General features: G+C 37.7%; 1 protein-coding gene across 5 annotated transcripts; it reads left to right on the top strand.

The window, feature by feature from the left end:
- The first annotated feature begins 369 nt into the window (after positions 1–369).
- On the top strand, positions 370–25492 carry LOC101885707 (serine/threonine-protein kinase Nek4-like). 5 transcript variants are annotated; one of them, XM_068222503.2, is made up of 10 exons: positions 2896–5361; positions 5838–5871; positions 12313–12440; positions 12530–12620; positions 12793–12896; positions 18213–18296; positions 18376–18443; positions 19840–19923; positions 20112–20166; positions 23710–25492. In XM_068222503.2, the coding sequence occupies exons 2-10, from the start codon at positions 5838–5840 to the stop codon at positions 24739–24741; spliced, it is 1680 nt and encodes a 559-aa protein (XP_068078604.1). In that variant the 5' UTR covers positions 2896–5361; the 3' UTR covers positions 24742–25492. The 5 variants fall into 5 exon arrangements, with proteins under 5 accessions (XP_073763967.1, XP_068078604.1, XP_073763968.1 ...); XM_073907867.1 differs by lacking the exons at positions 2896–5361; positions 5838–5871 and adding exons at positions 8613–8959; positions 10791–10878; XM_073907866.1 differs by lacking the exons at positions 2896–5361; positions 5838–5871 and adding an exon at positions 370–559.
- Positions 25493–25703: the final 211 nt, after the last annotated feature.

The raw sequence follows: 25703 nt of genomic DNA on the forward strand, positions 1-25703 counted from the left end.
CCAGTACAATAAAATAAATAATATAACACCTTTATGTTTCTCTAGAGAAGCATCAATAACCAAACACTATTTTAATGATAATTAAAATCTTAAATTTTTTATCTGTGGTCTAATCTGTGATTTAACAAAACCATTAATCATTCAATTTCCAATCCCCATATGAACAATAGACAAGACTCAGGTTGTTGATATCAAACAGACGGGTTTATTGCAGATGTTGTATAAATTGATTGGGCAGTAGAAGTCAATGATAGTCTTTGAATTACCGGAATGATGGAGCACGGCAATAATGATAGTGGATTTCCAGGAGCTGGTATAATCCGGAAATCCGGGCACACGACACATAAAGGAATACAAGGAGGAGACGAAGGAGATCGAGATCACTGGAGCATAAGACAAGCAACTACTGGAGCACGAGATGAGTAATCGATGGAGCATTAGATCCGTGTTTGTTGAAGTATAGGACAAGTACACGCTGGAGCAAAAGAGGAGTAATCGCTGGAGCATAGGAGAGAGTCTGGGAGAAAGAGTCCTTTCTGCATTCGAGACCAGACAATGTGTGAGTGAAAACGGCGTGCTTTTATACAGGGTGGTCCTGATTGGGGAAAGTAAATCCTTCTCTGCTGAGATCTTTAATCAGATCTTGAGATCTACTAGTTTATAGTTTAATCAGGTTTAATCATCTCATTAACTTAACTGTATTAAAGTCTCTTTAATAAACTTTAATAAACTCTTTAATAAACTTCTACAGACAAATATTACATTTTAAAAGATCATTGAAAATGTTGGCAAATAACTTCAGCACAAATAGATACCTGGACAATTTTCAATCTCACCTCATCACAGCACAGAAAATTGCACATAGAGATAATACATAATATTCAGGGAAACACAGATTATTTGGGAACTGATTTTTTCATTGGAAGATGGGTGTTGCTAACAAAAAGGAGTAAAAAATTAACAAATAGATGAACGCAGGGCAGTAACGAGATGCCCACTTATAGTTAAATATTATTCAACAAAAAGTTAATGCCTAAATCTAACTTATAAGACGTGGTGCAAGTGGCTAAATTGTATGTATTAGGTTGGGTTAACTTCCATCCTATAAATATAAGAAATACTGTGACATTGCTTAAAACAAATGCAACAAAATCAAGTTGAGCTAACTAATATTTCTAAAATTACAGCTAAATTAGTCAGATAAGCATACTTTTCTTGTTACAGGTAACTTATTTACATGTTGCTATATGTTATCTGTACTCTAGTGGAGTTAACAAGCATAATTTCTGAAGCGTCATGCGCCTCGTCATGTTCTTAATTAATTATCGTTCAGAGCGAAATTCAAATACACATTCTTCTCACCCTAATAAAACAAAGAACGTGCTGTCACACCAGTTAATAGCAAACAGTAACCACACAAGATCTGGGCCTCTGCCGATCACAAGATCATGGCAACAACATTTAACAACCATAAAAGAGAGAAACATTTATGTTCTCACCAGGGGCCTTGCAAATTTAGACATTAAGTTTAAAATGGTTTTTAGTATTTAGTGTATTTTTGCTAATATTTCTGCATGCTTTGCTATGTATGCAAGCAAATGTATTTGTTGTAGTTTTGCAGATAATTTGAAATAGTGTGGTGTGTGTAACATGTGAAACTAACTGTATTTGATAAAGTCTGCAATGTTTGGTGTCAGACTAGACCTGAAATACTTCAGAGGGCGCTGGTTTGAATGGAAATACTGTACCTACAAATAATAGTTAGTTATAAGGTTAATGTCAACTTTAATGAAAAAAAAATGATCATGATCACGAATCACTCTAATCGTGGGTGTAGCTACCCAGGGAAAAGAGAGGTGTGGCGTCGCTCAGCAGCTATGGCCATTGGACATTTACAGTTTGGGCCAGATCAAGTTCCGCTCCCGATAAAACTCTGGAAATGTCAAGTTTTGTGGCTTTGGCTTTACAAAGGGTGTCTACGCACTAACTTTGCTTTACTTGCTTCCCGTTTTTACAACCTGCCTGACATCGCTTTCTGGAAAAATCACCCTCTGCCTGCATCTGTCCACCATAACATCACTACAGTTGCAAAGCAACATGACCAGGTTCACAGGAGCTCAAGCTGCAACTCACAAAAACTCAGTCTGATCCTGTTTTGCTCAGATAACTGCTTTCCGTGAACTTTGACTTCCTAAGTTTTATAGATCTGCACAGGAGTGAGTATCAAGAGGATCCCTAGAACATCTCGCGTTGCTGACCCCAAATTCTCCTTGACCAGGGCAATGAGCTCCACGCATCACAAGACAAAGGAAATCCCCTCTCTGCAATAAAGGCTTCCTAACCACGTCAACGCGCCACAACTACATCATCGGCTTTACCAAAGGTTCCTTCAACCAGGGGATGAGTGAGACTGCTCATCAAAACCAAGTAAACTCAAACCATCTTTCCATTCCTTGGTGAAGCTGGTGTGCATTAAGTTTAAACTTTAGAGTCTTTGCTTGGTGTTTTTTTTTTTTTTTTCCAGATGTCATTGCTAAGAACTTTGGGACTCTTAGTTGTTCATTCTGTCATTCACTCTTCCCAAAATTGTATTGTGTGTGTTTCAGTATGCTTTACGTAGAATAGTTTTCTCTGTGTTTGTAGCTTAATAAACTTATGTTTCATTTTAAGGTCTTGTTGATGTTTTATGTGTTTCTAAGTCACTGCCTCAGCTATCAGCTATATGGTTTTGCTACCTTGCTTGTGTAACTAGCGAAATCCCGTTTAAACTAATATTGTTGGTCATGTAATAATAAAACATAGATTTGCTATTTCCAATCGCAAAATATGACAGTCGTTTTCATGTTAGCTGAGTAGCTTTGTATAATCAAAGTGAGATGAATGAAAAGATAATGTGATTTCCTTCAAGTCTAACATGAGCACACATTGCTTTGCATCTTATTGACACAACCAAGCCTTAAAGGGCCATGAAACCCCCTCGTTTCAGCAGGGTGTTTTCACACCTCTACTTTGGAAAAAGTCAGAAAAGTGGGCGTGTCCAGCTCTGTTTAGGGGGAGTGTCGGAGGAACTAAAGTGGGATGGTGTGGGAGTGTTTATTTGGGCACGCGCGAGTTTCAGTCAAAATACACACACATGAGAAAATGATGGTGTTTAACCTACATGGACATCTGTAGTCAAATTATTTGCCAAATTATTAAATGGTGGACTTTAACTGCAGTTTGGCTCTTTCATTCAGGGAATTCATTCATGCCCCTCACGACAAACGTGATATTTGATTCGAGGAGCTGCTCCAAGCGTGTATTTTTCATGCAATGTTTAATACCGCACGGCGAATGAGAGAAAAACAACTCAGCATTTCCCGGAAACTTAGATGCACACGGCAGGTAGCATCAGAAAGCCGCGTGTGTTATTCTGGTCACAAAATGCAGTGCTAACATGTTTGCACTCAGTGCAATAGTTAACTTAATTCGATACGAACAAACTGAATAAACAAAGAGCACTGGTCGCTCACTTACCAAATCTGTAGAGACAAGACAATCACCAGCAACTAGAGCCGCGTCTTTATGAAGAGGAGACTAACGTTACAAGCGAATCCGGATCTCAGCGTTTGCAGATGAGAACAGCTCTCAGGTAAACAATAATCCTCCTTAGACACGTAAGTTATTGTTGTCGAGCGTCGCGTACACTGTTAATCCACACGTGACTCTGAGCTCTCACAGAGAGAAAAAGACAACGAAACTTAACTGCAGCAAACTATAAAAGCAACACTTCACGCTTGTTTTGCCAACACAACGTGGCGTCTCTGTGGCGTAAACACGGTGACACTAATGAATATTAATGAAGTTGCACAATAGAGCGCGCTGATTGGTTTGAACCAAGTCTTACTCATGCATTAATGCAACACACTGTAAGACGTTATAAGACACACTCTGGCACAGACGTCCAGTCTGCACGCTGGAATACACGCTATTATGTCATGACCGTGACGCAGCTTCAAAAATTCGTTTCAAACCGGAAGTACAAATTTGCTTGAAATAACGCAAAAACAACCAATTTACACTTTTAAGTGAGATATAGGTGTCCTAACAGTGTTTTTAGCAGTGTGGGACACACATATACCACTGTCAACAGCTCAACACATGTGTTTTGGTGTTTCGTGACCCTTTAAAATTACATTCTGTACCACCCCTTTAAGGACTTTATGTTCTAAATACAATTTACCTAATCATATATATGACAGAGCAGCACAGTGGCTCATTGAGTAGCACTGTCAACTTACAGAAAGAAGGTCACTGACTAAAGCCTTAGCTGGGTCGGTGGGCATTTCTGTGTGGAGTTTGCATGTTCTCCCCATGTTGGCGCGAGTCCAAACACATGTGCTATAAGCAAATTGAAAGAACAAAATTCTTAGTGCTGAGTTGCAGTTGGAAGGGCATCTGCTGTGTAAAACTTTTGCCCGAATAGTTGGTGGTTCATTCTGCTGTGGTGACCCCTGATAAATAAAGGACTAAGCTGAAGGAAAATGAATGAATATATATGTCAATAAGTGGGTGATGCAGTGGCGCAGTAGGTAGTGTTGTTGCTGGTTAGAGCCTCAGCTGGGTCAGTTGGCGTTTCTGTGTGGAGTTTGCATGTTCTCCCTGTGTTTGCGTGGGTTTCCTCCGGGTGCTCCGGTTTCCCCCACAATCCAAAGACATGCGGTACAGGTGAATTGGGTAGGCTAAATTGTCCGTAGTGTATGAGTGTGAAGGAATGTGTGTGGAAGTTTCCTAGAGATGAGTTGCAGCTGGAAGGGCATCCGCTGTGTAAAACATGTGCTGGATAAATTGGCGGTTCATTTTGCTGTGGCGACCCCCGATTTATAAAGGGACTAAGCTGAAAAAAAATGAATGAATGAATTGTGAAAGCAAAATTCTCCTCCAAGAGTGATTATACTGCCTCCCGATGGTGAATGCGGTTATACTCATGGCAGCTACTATTTGATAGTTTGATTACTTTATTTCACTAATTTGGCAGCCATCTAACTGCATCTGGAAAATTATCAGAATTTTTAATTAGTAGAAGAAAACACCACTGTTCCAATTGGGACAACACTACATTTATATAAAGTCATGTTGAATGTGTAAATTGATAATTACATGCATGACTTGTAACTGGTGGCACAATTGTGCAAATGCAGCATTCGATGAGTATTCTATAGTCTGTTTCCTTATACAAAGTTCAGGAACCTGACAAGGAGTTTGATTCTATGAATTATTAACCAAGACCTAAACGAGTATATATACAGGAAGTTCAGTGCCTGATACAGGACCACCAACTGAGGAAGACTTCAGACAAGCAGAAAGCCTCTTAAAAATACTGTAAGTTAAGACCACTTGTTTTTCTTTTACTTGCTGTATTGTAGTTATGTATTTTTATTTTTTATTTTTTTGTCATAATTTGAACTTGAATTATATTTGCTTGGTCAATTTCATTCCACTTGGTGCAGGCATGATAGTTTCTTGAATATAAATCAAGTATGAGAGTATAGTTGCTGACCATATTTGCCTAAACCACAGGTGTCAAACTCCTGCACTCCTGGAGGGTCGCCGCTCTGCACAGCTTAGTTCCAACCCATCTCCAACACACTTACCTGCAGGTTTCAAAGAAGCCTGAAGGACTTAATTAGTTTGATTAGGTTAGTTCTTTAGGGTTGGAACTAAACTGTGCAGAGTTTGACACCTGTGGCCTAGACAGACAAATGAAATTCAGACACTTGTGTACATGAGTATGGATGCTGTAAATGAATCAGTAAATGACTTTCATCTTTGGGTGAACTGTACCTTTTTTTCTTCAGATGGCTAACAGACAAGGACTTCTACCTTCAATCGGTAAATACATTTCAGGATGAATTTGAAAAACATTAGTGTACATAATTTTTCATTGAATTTATAGTTTTTATATTACAGTATTTGCTACATGTTTAGGGGTGAGAAAAAACAATTCTTCAGTGTATCATGATTGTGTCTGCTTACAATAACATAACACAAACACACACACACACATTTTTTTATTTTATTTATTTTCGAACAAAAATATCTATATACATATAAATAAAATATCATTAACAAAAAATACATTTCAACATGGTCAAAAATGGAGCGGGATGAAGCACAAGCTTACTAACATGTCATAACAATACATTTTAAAGTTAGTAAAGTGAGTATTCCACAGTATATTCTGGAAGGGAGGCAATATGACACCCAGGTCAGTTAAATTAAACACTAATAGGCTCATTAATATAATAATCATAATTTCAAGCAACACAGTTTAGCAGATTTTTTACAACACATTTTTAAACATTAGTTTTTATAGTAACACTTTATAATAACTACACACTATGAATCATTTAATAAGCTTTAGCAAATAGTGAATTCATTATCTGTTAAGCATTAACTCTACATTAATAAGCGTTAGTAAGCAGTTTATAACTGCAATAACAAATGCTGTATTCTTGACTCATAAGCATCTATATAATGTGCTTAATAATTGTACTTTCATAAGATGTGATTGGTTGATTTTTCATTACTAAAAGAAGTATCGCATTATTTACAAACCATTTTTGTAAATGATTAATAGATTATTGAAATTACGTTAATATATCTTATTAGTCAGGCATATATAAATAGTTACTCTGTATGTTAATAAATGCTTTATTAACTCAACTTCATGCAGTTTTGTGACCTAATCTAAAGTGAGGATTATTCATGCTTTATAAATCCCTTATAAATGACAACTAAAGGCTCCGTATCAAATGAACAATAATCTTTGCAATCTTATCTAAAAAGTAAAATTACTATAAAGTTTAAACATTGCTGTTTGAATACGACATACAGTTGTCAAAATACAACATAAATTTGGATAAAACAACACCACTATAATATTTAACAATATAATAAGATGTGATGTTTAAACTGTACAGTAATGTTATTTTAGATCAGGTGAAATAGTTATTTTTTATTTGATACAGTTTCATTTGTGTATCTTCAAACGGTAACACTATAATAACTACACACTATAAATCATGCATTAAGCATTAGCAAATAGAGAATTCATTATCTGTTAAGCATTAACTCTACATTAATAAGCGTTAATGAGCAGTTTATAACTGAAGCTACAAATGCTCTATTCTTGACTTATAAGCACATTTAAAATGTGCTTAATGATTGTACTTTCATATTTAGTTATTGATTGATTTGTCATTATTAAATTATATACGTATATAAGTATCGCATTATTTACAAATAATTTGTATTTAAGAGTAGTTGAGGGTTTTTAGGATCATTCAGAATGAGTTAGTAAATGATTAATAAACTATTAAAATCAACATTTATATGTCTTATTATTTAGACATATATTAATAGTTATCTTGTATATTAATAAATGTTTTATTAACTCAACTTCATGCAGTTTTGTGACCTAATTTAAAGTGAGAACTGTTTATGCTTTAGAAATCCTTTATAAATGTCAAATAAAGTCTCAGTTAAATTCTAAACAGGAAGAATGATATTATTCATTCCTCTTCATTCAAAGATACACAAATGAAACTGTACTTCAAATGAAAAATAAATCTTCGCAACCTGATTTAAAATAAAATCACTGTAGAGTTTAAACATTGCGTCTTATTATATTGTTAAATGACTATATTGTTGTTGTTTTTTATTTTTATCCAACTTGATGTTGTATTTTGACTCCTGTTATTCAGCAATGTTTAAACTTCACAGTAATTTCACTTTTTAGATAAGATTGCAAAGATTATAGTTAATTTGATTCTGAGCCTTTATTTGTTGTTTATAAGACATTTATAAAGCATGGATAGTTCTCACTTTAGATTAGGTCACAGAACTGCATGAAGTCGAGTTTATAAAGCATTTATTAACATCATAATTAACTATTACTATATACCTGAATAATAAGACATATAAATGTTGATTTCAATAGTTTATTAATCATTTACTAACTCATTCTGAATGATCCTAAAAACAAATGGTTTGTAAATAATGTGATACTTAATTTAGTAATGAAAAATAAATCATTAACTAAGTATGAAAGTACAATTATTAAGCACATTATATAGGTGCTTATAAGTAAAAAAAACAGGATTTGTAGCTGCAGTTATGAACTGCTTACTAATGCTTATTAATGGAGAGTTAATGCTTAACAGATAATGAATTCACTATTTGCTAATGCTTAATAAATAGTTTATAGTGTGTAGTTATTATAAAGTGTTACCGAAATGGATAATATTGCTTATGTTCTCTTCTCCTGTTTAGCATATATCTGAGCCTTTAATTGTCATTTATAAGGGATATATAAAGCTTAAACAGTCCTCACGTAAGATTAGCTCAAAAAACTGGATGAAGTTGAGTTAATAAAGCATTAATAATATACAAATTAACTATTATTATATGCCTGATTATTAAGAATTAAAAACAACCAACTATTTAACCAAGCAACTAATACAATACTTAACTTAGTAATGACAAATTAATCATTATCAAAGTATAAAAATATAATTATTTTGCACATTATATATGTGGTTTTAAGTCAAGATTACAGCATTTGTAGCTGTAGTTATAAACTGCTTACTAACGCTTATTAATGTAGAGTTAATGCTTAACAGATAATGAATTTACTATTAGCTAATGCTTAATAAATGATTATTAGTGTTACTGTTTATAACTGATTTATTTTATCTTAGCCATGATAGCAGTACATAATATTGACAAGATAGTTAAATAGTGGGCGACGCGGTGGTACAGGGGTAGTGCTGTCGCCTCACAGCAAGAAGGTCGCTGGTTGGAGCCTCGGTTGGGTCAGTTGGCATTTCTGTGTGGAGTTTGCATGTTCTCCGTGTGTTTGCGTGGGTTTCCTCCAGGTGCTCCGGTTTGCCCGACAATCCAAAGACATGCGGCACAGGTGAATTGGGTAGGCTAAAATTGTCCATAGTGTATGAGTGTGAATGAGATTGTATGGGTGTTCCCCAGTGATAGGTTGCAGCTAGAAGGGTATCTGCTATGTAAAACATGTGCTGAATAAGTTGGCGGTTCATTCCGCTGTGGCGACCCCAGATCAATAAAGGTACTAAGCCGAAATGAAAATGAATGAATGAAAAGTTAAATATAAGACAATAGTATTCCGCTTAAAGTGACTTTCAAAGGCTTAAATAGGTTAATTAGGCAAGTCATTGGACAACTGTGATTCGTTCTGTAGTCAATTGAAAAAAAATTAAGTGGAATAATAATATAACTTTAAATATTTGAAAATTGCTTTCATCCTAGCCAACCTAAAATAAGACTCTGTCCAGAAGAAAAAAAAATATAATAAGAAATGTTGCAAGAAATATACATTAGTATATATTAGTCAATATAGATTAGTCAGTACCAAACTTATAAAAAGGCTGAAGATCAAAGTCCAAAATGTACAATAACTGCTTTTAAATAAAGGTGCAGTATGTAAGTTTGACACCCAGTGGTTGAACTAGATATTGCACTCCTGGTTTAAAACACACTCAAGCTCAGGTTGCCAGATTAACAACACCAACAGAAGCGAGTCTGACAATCGAGCCTATAAAGGCTGATTTAAACTGTGTTCTAACTAAAAACAACTGCACCTGATAGAAGGTATGTTCTCCATGTTAAAAGGAATTTTTGTCCTAACCAACACAATTTCTCACAACTGAACAAGAGAAAACTGAATCAGCTCATGTACAGCTCATGTGCTTTATTCGGTGTTTAATGCTCATAATGTGAGTTTGCAGCAGATAGTTGCTCAGATCTGGAAAATAAAAGAAACCATCTAAAAATGAACTTTAAATCTGTGACTCTGTGCAAACCAAGACATATCAGTGATTCAGCATCTACATTTAATCATGTTAAAGAAGTTTAATATGTATCAGGGCTGGACTGGGGCAAAAAAATCGGCCCTGGCATTTTGGGCCAGAGTGGCCCACTACATTCAATCAAAATGCTATCTATCTATGCATGTCCAATATTTTTATCAACTCATATTCTATAAAACACAAAAGCCATATACATGAAATAAATAAATAAATACAAACTTTTATCTCAATTTAATTTCTGTATACTGTCCATAAAGATGTTTGATGAGTTCTAAAAAATACACTATTCATTCATTTATTTTTCTTCGCATTAGTCCCTTATTTATCAGGGGTTACCACAGCGGAATGAACTGCCTACTATTTCAGCATGTTTTATGCAGCAGATGCCCTTCCAGCCACAACCCAATATTGGAAATCACCCATACACACACACTCATACACTACAGCCAATTTAGCTTATTCAATACACTTTTCACTCAGCCTATATTCAATAATAAACATAACAAAAACTGCCTGCTGATGCATGGCTAAATCTTCAAAGGGAACAGTGTTACATTTTAACCTCTTTCACCTCATCCTGCTTGCATCTAAACAATGAAAACATAATATAAGTCAAATTTGTTTAATTTCATATTATGATTAACAGACACCAAACAGCGTCGTGTAGCTGCATATTTATATGAGCGTCATCTTCACTCTGAATATTTATAACAAAACAGGGCTTAAATATTACTGCTTCCTTTCATTGTCATTAAAAAGAAAAAACTTTACCCTGTCTCTTTTGTAGAATATCAGTTTAATAATCAATAATGGCCATTATAACAGTATAACGTACGATAACGGTAAGCAATCAGTCAATGTGCAGAATAAGTGTGTTACATTAATATATTAGCTTATCTTTGCACTCAGAGTTACCTGAGAACAAGTGATTTAAAAGACATAAGAGTTGTTAGATAGAGACAACAAGAGGAATCCATTATCAAGTTTAACAACTATGGTGAGATGAGATCCAGCAGATGAACTGTCTGACATGCACTATACTCTGACCTGGGGTTTATGCTCACCCGCTGAACTACTGGCTGCAGCTCTTGGCAGAGAGTGTGTGGTCACGTGATTTGCGTTTTTAGCCGTGTACTAGAATAAACAGAGAACTTTTCAGAACCGCTAAATGAAACGCCGGTGTATTTCCCGCGATTTTTCTCTGCGCCTTCCTTCCATTTCTTCTCTCTGACTCTCCCAGTCCAAAATAGGAGTTTGTGATTGGGCCAGCCCAATGTCAATACAGAAAAGAGCCAATGGGCTGCAGAGTGTCGCATGGGCCGGCCCGGTCTGTCTGTCTGGGAAAAAAGCATCTACTTTCAGAGAGTCACAGATCACAGCAGCGTCAATTAATAAGGCAGAAAAAAAACGATAGGCTGCTAAGCCTTTCATGGGCCGATCAGATCATAAGACGATGATCAGCCCGGCCCAAAATGTACGTCGGCCTAGCGGGAAACCGCCCGGTCTGCCAGATGGCCAGTCCGCCCCTGATATGTATTAAATAAATTATAAACCTTACCCTTTTGTGAGTGAGTGCACTATTCTGTGCTTCTGAATGGCTGTATTTCTGTCGCGTTTCGTCTGGTGCAAACTCACAGCGAATCTGCAAACGTATCTTATTGTTAGGACACAGGGTTACAATGTAACCTGCTCACCTAATGTTTATATTTATATTATTTGCTAATTAATAACCTCATGTGGAACTCTAAATCTGTCTCATTTTGGAGTCTGTTACTGTCCACCGGAGGTTGCATTTTGGTCACGGACGTATGCTTTCAGAGGCTTCCTGACTGAATAAATGAAATACACTGTTTTCCACCATCTGGCAACCCGGGGTGCTGAAATATAATTGGCTAAACTGGCATTGGGCGGGTTAAAAGAACCAAAACAAAGACAGCGTTTCAGCACACAATACACATATTCAAAGCAGAATATCTGATTTAAGCATTGTTTTTCATTTATTTTTTCATTTACATTAAATATTTTTCATATATATTTTTCGTATATACATTTATCAACAATTATTGAGTATATTAATTAATAAATTGGTAAAAACGAGGGTGTACTTATTTATGCTGAGCACTGTACATTTTATAATTTAACAATCTGGTACAAAAACTGTTTTTTTTAACAGTCTACTAAGGAAGAATAAGATATTTTCACAGATTGTTTTGTGGTATATGATTTGTGGTATATGAGGTTCAAGAACAATAATTATCATTAACTGCCAGAAGCAACCCGTGTCTTGCTTTTCTCTCTCTTGCTTTGGTAAATGACTAAATGCCTGATTCTGCCATACTCTCCACTGTCACTTGCTGATTTGTATATTCATACTGATCACTGCTCCATTAGCAGCTGTTGTTTATTCTTTGTGTACACTGTCACTTTTTAGCATCATTGTTGAAAAAACATGGATACAAGGTGATAAAAGAATGTAAACCAGGTTTATCAGGAAAGGTGTTTCTGGTGAAGAACAAGGATGAAGATCTCTGTATAATCAAAGAGATTAACTGTAGAGATGTAAGTACTGTTGATAATATAATCACCACTATTATTTTTCAAATGCTGGAATCTTAAATTTGAGCTTTGGTTAAAAATGCTTTTTATAGGCGACGAATCTTGAAAAAGTCCAAAAGGAAGTTGAGATCTTGAAGACCCTAAAGCATGGATATATAGTTACTTATGTGGAGTCATTTGAAGGTACGCTTGCTTAAATGTCCAGAGGTTATTGGTTATAATCCTTTACTTTTAGGATTTAGAAAACTGAATTTCTGAACACTTAAAATGATACAGTAGATACATATTGTGAAGGAAGACTTTATACTTACAAATATATTACATATTTTTTAATTGATTGTTTTTTTTTCTTCAGACAAGGCTGGATTCTTTTATATTGTGATGGAGTATTGTGCAGGAGGAGATCTTGGCAACAGGATGAACATACAAAAAGTGAAATCATTTTTTGAAGAAGAACAGGTCAGTGTCTTAAGATGGCAAATGTGTTGTACACTACCTGTCGATTCCAGTTTTAAGAGAAACAAATAATAATTTGACATAGTTGATCATTTGAACTGCATCCAAATCATCACAAATACTGCAGAAGACCTACTGGAAGCCGCATGGGCCCAATATTCTCATAGAAATCTTGATGAAAAATTGGTGAAAGAGAAATCATGGTTTGGGGCTCATTCAGTATGGGGGGCGGGGGTGTGAGAGATCTGCAGAGTGGATGATCGACATCAACAGCCTGAGGTATCAAGACATTTGTGCTGCACATGCACCACATCAAAGCTCCTGAAAGCAAAGAAGGTCAGGCTACTGCAAGATTGGCCAGCCCAGTCACCAGTTTTAACATTATTGAGCATGACTGGGATAAGATGAAGGAGGAGGCGTTGAATGTGGCGCAATGTGGCGCAAGGCGCGGTGCAATACTTGTTTGCTAGTTTCAGCTTGGTGCAAGAGTCATTTTGAGGCGTTGCGCTATGCTGTTTAAATAGCAAATGCATTAGCGCTCATTTGTGCACACATAGGCGTTCTGGTCTAAAAAGGAAGGCGTTCTGAGGCGCACTGCTGGCACGTTGCTATTTTGAGAAACTATAATAGATTTTTCATTAGACCAAAACTAACCCGGTCTAAACTCGCTTACGCACAGCTTGATACGCACAAGAGAGCAATAGGCAAACATCTTTACGTATGAAAAAATGTAAATATTAAGGATCTATATAGGATATAATAAGAATAGATATAGGATATAAATATAAAGGATTAAAATATTACAAAACATATTATTTTCTAGCCTACATAAATATGAAAAATCACTGCTTTTATGTCTTCTTCATCTCGGGAGGCTTTTTCAGTTCATTCATAACAATTTGCTTTTGTATAATGTTATTATTATTAGCAGTATTATTTATTATATCCATATTTATATTTGTTTTATTGAAAACAAGCTTAGATTTGTCCACCTGTCAGGTTTCAGATCATATGGGGCACAGCATGTGTTGTAGGATATAACTCAGGTTTTTGAGCACACTTTGTTATTATTGTTCATTTATTCGTTTGCTGGAAATTAGGACTTAATTTAGAAATAGTTTTGAGACGAATATTTGCGCTTAACAAACACAATTAATTATTTATAGACTAATTGATGTCTGTGTGTAAAGGTTTCCCTATCCAAGAGCGAAAGTGAAAGTAGATCCATTATCTCTCATTCTTACTCTGTTTAACAGTTTTCTGTTATAACACTGTTAACTGTTTGCTTGTGAAATGCTCATTTTTTCCACTTAGACTTACTTTACTTCATGTAAATAGCGAATGTGCTTATGGCGTGACGCAGCTGGCTCTTAAAGGGAATGGGAGATGAGACTGTAATTGGTTTATTCTCAAAACACACCTATAACTCATTAAGAAAATAAACTCAACCCTTTTAGACCATGCGCCACAGCGCAAAGCGGATTTTCCCGTCCGTAAATTAGCAAAAATGCGTTCTGACACGCCCTGAAAGCGTTTGCGCCCTGCGTTTTGCGCTCTGCGCATGGACCGTCTAAATAGAGCCCAAAGACTCTTGATGAACTCTGGGAGTCCTGCAGGAAGGCTTTCTTCTTCATTCCAGATGACTTTATTAATCAGTGATGTGAGTCATGTCAGAGATGTATGGATGCAGTTCTCCAAGCTCATGATGGAGTCAGACACAATATTCATTCTGTCTCCACTGCAGCAGGACTTTATATTCTATACTGCACATTATTTCTGTTCAGTAATGAGACTTTAGTCTAAGCAGAGTCAGACCTTACTGCCCTAATGACATCATTAATAATTAAGGCATGATCAGATTTTATTGTGCTCAAATAAGCAAAGTCTAGAGGCCTTTGCCTTTCATATAAGACACTTCTGATATCAAATGTTGAACTAAAAGTTATTATTTGTTGCTCCTAAAACTTGGAGAAGCGACAGAATTTGTCAGGTAGTGTACATTTAGTACAGATACTTATAAATTAAATAATTATGTCAGTTGGAACAAGCAAATCAGTCAATAATATATGAGGTGCTAAAAAATAAACGAGAGAAAGTAATAAATGCTTAATCTAAATAGCATTCAAACTCAGTCAGTTTGTGTTTTTCATGCACAAGACATTATTATTATGCTTTATAATTTCAACTACCAATTAAAACACTTACTTACAAATAATAAAACAGTTTATGAACTAGAATGTTTTTTTTTTTTTCTTCAAAAGTTAAACCGTTAATAGGCTAAACCTATACAATCTCACCGCAATTCGCAACTTTTAGATTTAGTTCATATTAATTAGTACAGTCTCATTCAAACAATTTAGTATGATTTGCTTATCCCCCAATGAGAGTTGGGTTTTGGGTTAAGTGCCAAGCCTTGTTTTTTAAAATTGTACATTTCCATAGGACTGACCTTGTACACATTTGTACAAATTAGCCACTAAACTGACCAAATATAAAATAGTTATATTTTCCCATGAGATCAGGCTGACTAAACACAATACCTGAAGTCCCTGAGGGGTTGTTTACGAACACTTAGATGACACCCTTTTCTTTAGCCATTGTATTCATCTCTGAAGTAAAAAAAACTTTGCATTTTTTACATATTTTATTTCTTTGCGTCAAACATGACCACCCATTGGGGCATACACATTAGCAAAAAACAAAACAGTAGCATTATTATATTGAACTAATATGCCTTGTCAGTACGACATTTTGGAAGAAGTGTATAGCAGGGCCGGAGTGGGACTCCTTTTCAGCCCTGGAGTTTCAAGCCTCAGACCGGCCCACCTCAGTTCACGACTGACTATATTAAAATAAGGTCATTTTCAATTCAGTTTCTAATTACACTATCACGTCTTTTTTTGAGAAAACAACTACTTAAGAACTTCAAATGTTCAACAACCCTAACAGTAGTATATGTCTTAACAATAAAAAAAAAAATAAATTTACTCAGACGAGGATCGAACCCAGGCCTACGGGGTCGAAAACGAACGTGATATCCACTGAACCACAACAGCTAATACATGTCTGTTGACCAAGTTATATCAACTTGCTCACTGAGCTGCGAGAAAATAGATAAAAAGAGTAGAGAAATAATGAATAAAAAGGCTGTGGTCAAGTAAATAAATAAATAAATTTAAAAAGTGTGACTGCTGAGAGCAACCGATTCTGGAGCTAGGGATACCGGCTCTCGCGGCCAAAAAACGGACCGGCCCACCGGGAATTCTCCCGGTCCTCCCGATTAGCCAATCCGGGCCTGGTGTATAGAATGGAAAATATGAATATGGGCTAGCCCTAACTAGGGGGAGTGCGACATATAAAAAGATGGCAGCGGGAAGGGAAGACATGGGTCTACCTGAGTGACGCATATAGGATCGCGAACAAGGATCATGCATAGCTGGCACCGTTACCAAGAACGAAGGCTGCCTGAATGTGCATACTGTCAATGTAATGGGCCAAGGACCTGTCTTCTCTACCGAGTCGGGTTCTAGGGGTCGCTGTGGAACTCTCTATGGTTCACCAGAAGGGAAACTCGCTAAGCAGAGAAGAATAAGTGCTTGCATCTCTGGGTTAGGGCGAATGGCACTGCAAGCATGTTTTGACGTTGACAAGCATGTTTCCTCTTGGTTAACTGCCATTACCTAGCAACCAGGAGGAAACTGGCTCCACCCGGAGATCAAAGGCTCACAAATTTGTAAGGTGTCTCCCAGTCTGCAGTTTAACAGATTACTTTTATAGAAGTGCCATGTGCTAGAAGGAGGCTCAAGAATTGGCAGACGTGTTTTTGCATGGGCATTCTGACCAGCATCCTGTGAAGATAACTCGTGGTTGGGCCTAGCAGTGAAGCAGTCTTCCGAGCCCACTGGAAGACAATTTTCTCCATTGGGCTTGCCTGTTCTTTCACCACGGAAGACTCCTGGGTAAAATCTCTAACAGTGTCACAGAATATTCCTGCCTAAGATATATGTGCACCAAATCAGCAAGATTGGCATTCCTGTCTTTGGTCTCCTCTCTGCGTCTCAAGTCTGCTGATGTACAAGGCGAACTAACTGGACAAATTGGTAAGCTGGAAAGCCATCCATACGAAGGGAAGCATGTAGGCAAGCAAAGAAAAAGCATCATCCCACCCCCTAATGTTCGCTTTAAAGCCCAAATGCAGCCATACATACTTCTGGGTACAAAATTTGCAATCTACATAAATGTATATAGGGCTACGTTTTCAGAATCAGCCTATTTTCAGAATCAGCCTATTTTCAGAATCAGCCTATTTTCAGAATCAGCCTATGTTGGATAACCCATATGCCTAAAGGGCCATGAAACCCACTTGTTTCAGCAGGGTGTTTTCACACCTCTACTTTGGGAAAAGCCAGAAAAGTGGGTGTGTCCAGCTCTTTTTAGGGGGGAGTGTTTCAGAGTCAGAACACACACACAAAATGCTGTGCAAATCCTCCACGATGGTAATAGTTTGGTTGTGGTGCTAACATGTTTACACTCGGTGCAATAGTTAGTTCGATACGACAACAAACAAAGAGCACTGGTCGATCACTTACCAGAGCACTTACCAAATCTGTAGAGACAGGACAATCCGGATCTCCATTTGCAAAAGAGAAAAGCTCTCGGGGAAACAATGTTCCTAGACACGCTTGTTTTGCCAACACATTGTGGCTTCTCTGTCGTATACACTGTGACAGTAATGAATATTAATGAAGTTGCACAATAGAGCGTGCTGATTGGTTTGAACCAAGCCTTACTCATGCATTAATGCAGCACACTCTGAGACGTAAAACGGTACACCTCGGTGCAGACGTCCAGTCTACATGCTGGAATACACGCTAAGATCTCATGGCCGTGACGCAGCTTCAAAAATTCGTTTCAAACCGGAAGTAAGAATTTGCTCAAAATAACGCAAAAACAACCAATTTACACTTTTTAGTGAGATATATGTGTCCTAATAGTGTTTTTAGCAGTGTGGGACACATATACGACTATCAACAGCTCAAAACATGTTTTGGTGTTTTGTGACCCTTTAAATGGGGGTCTCGGCTTACCCTTCCATGTGGTGGCGCCCACCACCTATGGAATAGCCTGGTACCTACTGGCCAACCCACCTTTGAGGGAGGTGAGGGCAGAAGCGCAGTATCAGGCGGAGAAAAGCCCTTGTACAGTGTGTGTTTAGGAATAAAAATGTCTATCTATATACGTGTCTGTCTGTCTGTCTTACTGTATGTGCCATTAATTTAATATTTACAATGTGTCTCTTTGTTTCTCATCTTTATGTAGATTCTTGACTGGCTGGTTCAGATTTGTCTGGCCCTGCAGTACATTCATGAGAAGAATGTTCTTCACAGAGATTTAAAACCTCAGGTATGCACTTACAAAATTGACACTTAAAACATCATTACCTGATCTGTATGGTTTATGATATTTCTGTTGCTATTTGTAGAATATTTTCTTGACTGAAGAAGGCTACATCAACATAGGTGATTTTGGATGCTCAAAAGTGTTGGACAGGTAAAAACAGAAACATGACCTAATGATGCTACATTCCAGCAATTCAGGCAGGAAGGAGATAAGAGTAGAACACTGCTTTACTTCTAGTAAAATCAATATGCTTCAGTTCAGGGCCTTCTAATGGTCAACTATTTCAAACCAAACACTTATGGCTCTTTTCCACTGTATAGTGTGTGTGTGTGTGTGTGTGTGTGTGTGTGTGTGTGTGTGTGTGTGTGTGTGTGTGTGTGTGTGTGTGTGTGTGTGATGTGCTCACCAGACTCACTAGAGGGCATGAACACCCCCAGCCAAACACCTAGACTACACAACCAATTATGCTTTGCTCCAACTTAGACTTTAATTACCTGCTTTATCTATTACGCCTGTTTTACATCGCAAGTGTAAGCAGAGCGTGAGCAGCGCGTGAGCAGCACATGTGCAGCGCGTATGGAGAGCAGAAGCAGCATGCAAGCGTTTGCGTTTCACACCGGTTGCATCTGCAGCGTGCAGCTCATCGGCAGCTGCTGCACTGATTAATCTATCTCTGTCTATTCTATCTAGTTCCCTATCTCTCTATAAATACACTTTTTTTTCATTTGCACCAAGCCCCGCAGAAACTTCCTCCTCTGCTGTTTCCTTAACCTGCAAGTCTTTATTTTACAAATTATTCAGATCATAAGCAACTGTCTGCTTCTCAAGCTCTATGAGGAGTGTCATTCCTGTCTGGTGCACTCGGTCAGAAGACAATCGTCTGTGGCATCATGTCATTTTGTTTTTGATTGTCAGGATGATGTAGGTCTATAGTTATAATAATATACACAATATTTTTATAATATTATTTATACATGATCAAACTAGTGTGCAACTTAAGCAAAATTAATAATTTTTATTGTTTTTTTTTAATTAGGCATTGTAGTTTGGGTCCAAATAAATATGTGTTGCTGTGTTTCATTGTTTAAGTTCATTGATTGACTATATATAAATCAGTGGATATTATTGATGTATTTATTGGGTAAAATAGCTGCTTTTTACTGTCATTGAATTTGTTTTTGGTCCTTGTCAATGCACTGTCATTTTAATTGAGCATGAGTATCACGGGAAAAATAGACCCGCTCTGCTGCTGCATGCGGTATGAAAGCTCTAATCTGTTAACAAGAATGCTGAAAAAATGCGCGCTGCTCACACTTGCGGTATGAAACAGGCTTTAGCAATCTGTACACTCGCACACACAGCTCATCATCACTATTACAGACTATATAAGCACCACTCACGCTCACATTCATGGCTCAGTATTGTTTCTCTGTTGCCGTCAGCTCTTTGTTTCCTGGATTGTTTATGTTAGGAGTCATAAGCTGGAGTCCCCTCTGAATCATATCAGTTTTTGTTGGTGCTCATTTTACATCACTGTTCTTTTCAGAGCTGATGCATACGCACAATCAGCTGTGGGAACAGATCTCTATTTTAGTCCAGAAGGTTATGAGAATAAATATAACTCCAAAAGGTATATAAAAACATACAATACACTGATAAATGCATATCACTTAAACAATGCTTAGTAAAGTTATGTTAAGATGCTAACTATGCTTTCCAGATTAACTTTTTTTTTTTAAATGAAGCATGATTTGTTGGTATAAATGTGTTTCACTTCATCAGTTAAATATATTTATTTATTTTTATGCATGATTTAAGTGACATATGGGCATTGGGATGGCTGCTCCATGACCTCTGCATGCTGGACATTTGGGTGAGTGTTTCTGTTTTTATTATTCATTCATGTATTCATTCATTCATTCCCTAACATTAACCCAACCGCCAACTATTCCAGCAAACGTTTTACGCAGTGGATGCGCTTCCAGCTGCAACCTAGTACTGGGAAACACCCATACACTCTCACATTCACTACACTAAAACATACACCACACATACATGCACTAATTGAGCCAATTTTGTTTCCCCATTTAACTTGGACTGTGGGGGAAACCAGAGCACCTAGAGGAAACCCACATGAACACAGGGGAACATGCAAACTCCACACAGAAATGCCAACTGGCCCAGCCAGGACTTAAACCAGCAACCTTCTTGCTCTGAGGCCACAGTGCCAACCACTGAGCCACCATGTTGCTTTGTTATTATTATTATCATTATCATTTTTATCATCATTATTTTGACTTATTAACACTATAATAAATTATTGCCAATTATGCTTAATGGTAAATTCACTTTTATTTGCTTTATGATCTACAAACACTAACTACAATGAGTTAAAACTTCAATTTAATTACAAATATGATTGAGATTGTTTAAAAAACAAATAATAATAAGTGAGGTGTACCCTGTCCCTAATAAAGTAGTCAGATGGTGTATATTCTGAAAATCTAATGGGATGAACATTTGGGTGTGTTCAGCTTAACTGAAGGCCTACATCCAGCCATGGCATTACTCAATACTGACTGAGCTATGAACAAAATTAAATAGGGAATGGAATTATATATACTGATACTATATAAATGGTTGGGCAAAACACTAAAATAATAAGCTACATATGATAGAGATTAACTGAAAAACTATAACAAACTATCACAAAACTGTCACATCACAAGTTACATATCCATAAACTAAAAAGTTACGCAAGCTGTCCCAATCCAAAATGATAAGACATTAGTCCATCAATTTCAAGTCCTCACATTTCAAGTCATTTGTTAAACAGGAGCGACATAGTACTGCGAGATCAAGTGAAAAGAAACCAAAACTAAATCTTTTAACCTATAATAATGTAATTTCCCCATATATTTATCACATTTATGCTGACGACAGTTACACATCCCTTTTCAATGAAAAGATTCAAGCTCTATTGGGATCTTGCTAGCCTGTAGTCAAGTAAAATTATTTTGGCTCAGAATAAGAAAAAAACAGAAGTAATTTTATTTGCCCCAAGTGATTCTTCGGTTTGAATGTTATTGACCTCAATATTTTAACCCCTAGTCTTTCTCCATGAGCAAAAGCATAGGTGTTCCCCTTCAGGATGAGGGACATAGAATGGAGACATACTCCCATGTCTCCCTCCTTCCATGCCACCGTCAGTTCCTGCGGTTTGAGTTCGAGGGTCGAGATTGGCAGAACAAAGTCCTCCCCTTCGGGCTCTCTCTGTCTCCATGGGTCTTCACCAAGCTTGTGGAGGGTGCCCTAGCACCCCTTTAGCTTGTGGGCATCAGCATGATTAATTATCTTGATGACTTGCTGATTTAGCCCACTCTCAGGAACAATTGATTATGCACAGAGACAAAGTGCTCCGGCACTTCCACCTGTTGGGGCTTCAGGTCAACCAAGAAAACAGCAAACTTGTCCCAATGCAGAGGATCTCTTTTCTCGGGCTGGAGCTGGACTCGGTCACCATGACAGCGTGCCTCTCCGGAAAGCACGCTCAGCTGTTGCTAAACTGTCTGAGAGAGCTCGACAGCAAAATAGTGGTCCCACTGAAATCCTTTTAGAGGCTCCTGGGGCATATGGCATCTGCAGCCACTGTGACGCCGCTCGGATTACTACACATGTTACTATAAATATAAGACCATGTTCCTACCGGCCGGAGTGTCTCTAGGACAGGCGTCCAGACATGTTGTCTTTTCGACAGATGCTTCCAACACGGGCTGGGGGGCCATGTGTTGCGGGCATGCAGCTGCAGGCCTGTGGAAGGGAACTCTGTTGGTATGGCATATTAATCGCCTAGAGCTGTTGTTCCTCGCTCTCCGCCGTTTTTTACCAGTGGTGGAGCGAAAACACTGGTCAGAACGGACAGCAAGGCGACGGTGGCATATATTAACTGCATGGGGGGTATCCGCTCATGCCGCCAGAGCTCGCCCGCTGACTGCTCCTCTGGAGTCATATGTGGCTGAAATTGCTCCGCAGAATTCACATTTAAGGAGAGCTCAACTGTGCAGCTGACGCACTCTCACGGCAGCCTTTACGTCCAAGGGAATGGAAACTCCACCCCGAGTCTATTCAGCTGACATGGGCGTTATTCGGGGAAGCTCATTGCTAGCTGTTTTTTCTCTGACCGAGGGCTCTCTTCGCACGAATGCACTGGCCCATAGCTGGCCTCGGGGGATGCACAAAAATGCATGCAAGGTCAGGGGTGACAAGGAGCAGGTCTTGCTAGTTGCGCCTCCCTGGCCCAACCGGATCTGGATGTCAGAGTTCTCCCTCCTCGTGACGGCCCTCCCCTAGCAGATCCCTTTGTGAGAGGACCTACTATCTGAGAGTGCAACCTCATTCTGCTATGCACGATCCCCACTAGGCAATCCTATATGCTTACAGCCACGGTGCAGTCCCCCTCACAGGCGGACAAGTTCCTAGAAATTATGTAGACACTTTGCAGCTCCCCTAAAAATATATCTAAATCCATAAAACTTCTGTTGAAGTGGGATAAGTAAGAGCCAGGGAACATGTTGGAAGACCGCCCCTCTGGTGTTGCAGGTGCGCTCACGCTCTCTTTGTCTGGCAAACCTCTCATCGGGGGCGAAGGTAAGGTTCAATCATTATGGTGTTTTCCATACATTTCCCTATAGTGGAAGATTTTTCAACATGGCATTAAAGTTCCCCTGGAGTTCCATTTCCGGGGGGAACGGAAATGCTATGTTCTTTTGCCCTAAAGATTGCCCCTTAGCTGTTGGGGTGAAAGTCTCTTCAGCTAAAATAGGATGCTTAAGCTTTGCACGCGATGTCCTAATATTGCCAAATAGATTGCAACGAGCATTAGCTGCGCAAGCTGAAGCTGCCAACTCATTGGCATTCCATTGGCCCATTTACATACTCTTTCAGATGATTGGCTTTCTAAACGAAATCCCCATAATGGTAGTTTTTTCCACATAGCATCGCCCCCAAATTAGTCTCAAATTTGATAAACAAATTAATGCTGTAGTCAAATCCTGCTTCTTTCATCCATGTTGTCTTTATAAAGTTAAATCATTTATTTTATTAAAGCACTTTGAATGACACATGCTTTTATCACTTCACACCTCAATTATTGCAACTCACTTTATTACAAAGTAAATTATTCACCAATGTTACTCTACCTCTCGACACTTGTCAAACAAAATGTTGGTCAGGGATGTGGCACAGAATATCAGCTTCATGATTGGCCAGATGGGACAATTTTGTCAGTAAAGTTTAAGGCTTGAAGCATTGAAGCCCCATAAGGAGATTGTGTATATATATATACAGCCAGAATAATATAGTTTAAATAGTACAACAATATGTTGGCTTGAGAATTTTGTTTTATTTTCCTTTACAGGCTGATATTAAGAAGCGTCGCTTTAACCATGCCCTCAGTATAAATGGAACAATTCCCCACATCTCAGAAAGATACTCAAAGGAATTACGAAAACTGATCAGCCAAATGCTCAGCTGTGACCCTAAAGACAGACCTTCAGCTGCAGAGATCCTCACAAGACCATTCCTGACTGAGACAGTAAAGAGAAACAAGAAAATTCCAGAAGTGCTGGAACAAAGCTTAAAGAAGTCCATCAATGCTTTTGTCAAGGCCTATAATGATCAGTATAAAAATTTTGAGGCTTTAGTTAAAGAGTGGGGGGAAACAACAGATTCACTAGAGGATATGCATTATAAAGCCACAGCAGGCAGTCTGTCAGGAGCAGTGATCGGGACTGCAGGAGGAGTCGCTGCAGTGGCTGGTGCAATTCTGGCACCTTTCACTCTTGGAGCATCTCTGTTGGTAACTGCTGTAGGTGTTGGAGTTGGAGCTGCAGGTGGAATAACAGGTGCTGCCTCCAACATTACAGACTCAGTAAAGCAAAAATCATATCGCGAGAATCTTGAACAAATTGAGCAGAAGTATAAAAGTTCAAGTGAACCAATCCTCAATACTCTGAACAAACTGAGAGGTGTGCTCGGAAAAATTTCCAAGTTCTCTATTTTTGCAAGAAACGTACATTCTGACAACACAAAACCAGCATGGGAGATCGGCAAAGGTGCAGCAGATTGTGCCACTGGAGCAATGAGTCTGGCTATGCTGGCAAATGTGGGCAGGATTGCTCTTCAGGCTTCGAAAATAGGACGAGCAGTAGCTGCAGCGTCAGGCGTGTTGAGTGGAATATTAGTTGTTGTTGATGTCATCTTCATAGTGAAAGATGCCAAAGAGATTCATGAGATGAGAAAGAACTGGAGAAATGATGATCCAGAAAAGGTCAAATCCAGTGTGCTGAAGTCAATTGCACAGATGAGGAAAACACACAAAGAGCTCTGCAAAGTCTTGGAGGACATCAAAGGATTTAGAGAGGAACTAAAAAAATACACTGGTCAGTAGTGACAGAGATGTGGGCAGAGATTTAGAGAGCAAAACATATAACTATGATGCAACGGATGCATCATGATTTTTTATTTTTTTTTTTGCAAAAGAGGAGTATGCAGAAATCAAATTCATTTACTGTAATAAGCAAAGAAACAAATCAAGCATGATGCATGGGCTTGGGCTTTAGAGATTGTTTTAATGCAATATGTTTGCTACTATCTACTTTAATGCATTGGCTTTCTAATATTTCTAATAATTCTGTTTATCTTAAATATAAAGAAGAATGTTATGTTGTATCTTTGCTGTAATGTAGAATTAGGGTCACAATTTCTGTATTATTCAAATGTATTGCTATTTTCTCCAGTTTTATTAATGACACATTGCTTAATTTCTGTCACAGATCTGAATCTTAATGAAAACACAGAGCATATAAAACTGTTGTAGTTGTGTGATGTGTGAAGTTACAAAAAAGAAACAAAATTTTGTATGAAAACCCATGTACTTTGAAATGCTAATAAAAAAATGAAGTGATGAAGTGGAGTCTGGTGTAAAAAAAAAAAAAAAGATTAAGAATTGATCTCACCTGCACTTGAGCATCATCTGGTGGCCAGAGAACATCAGTGATGAAACATCCACATTAGACTGATCTCAACAGTCACACTGCAGTGACAAGATGAAAAAGCAAAAGAGATGTTGATCCATCTGGGAAAACAATTCACATACCGAATAGTTTCATAGTGAAATTACTGAATTTAGAATGTTACTTTGTTGTAAAAAAAAAAAAAAAAAACTACAAATCAATCCATAATTAGTAGGGATATAAAGGTATCAGAATTTCACGGTACGGTAATACCTCGGTATGAATGTCATGGTACGGTATTTATTGAATCATTTACAGGAAAAAACAAAACTTATGAAAATACTCCAAAAAAGTGCCAAAAGTGTCAATGACATACAAATTAGCCATCTATCTGTAA

This window comes from Danio rerio, chromosome 7 (genome assembly GCF_049306965.1).
Source record: "Danio rerio strain Tuebingen ecotype United States chromosome 7, GRCz12tu, whole genome shotgun sequence".
NCBI classification, from domain to species: Eukaryota; Metazoa; Chordata; class Actinopteri; order Cypriniformes; family Danionidae; genus Danio; species Danio rerio.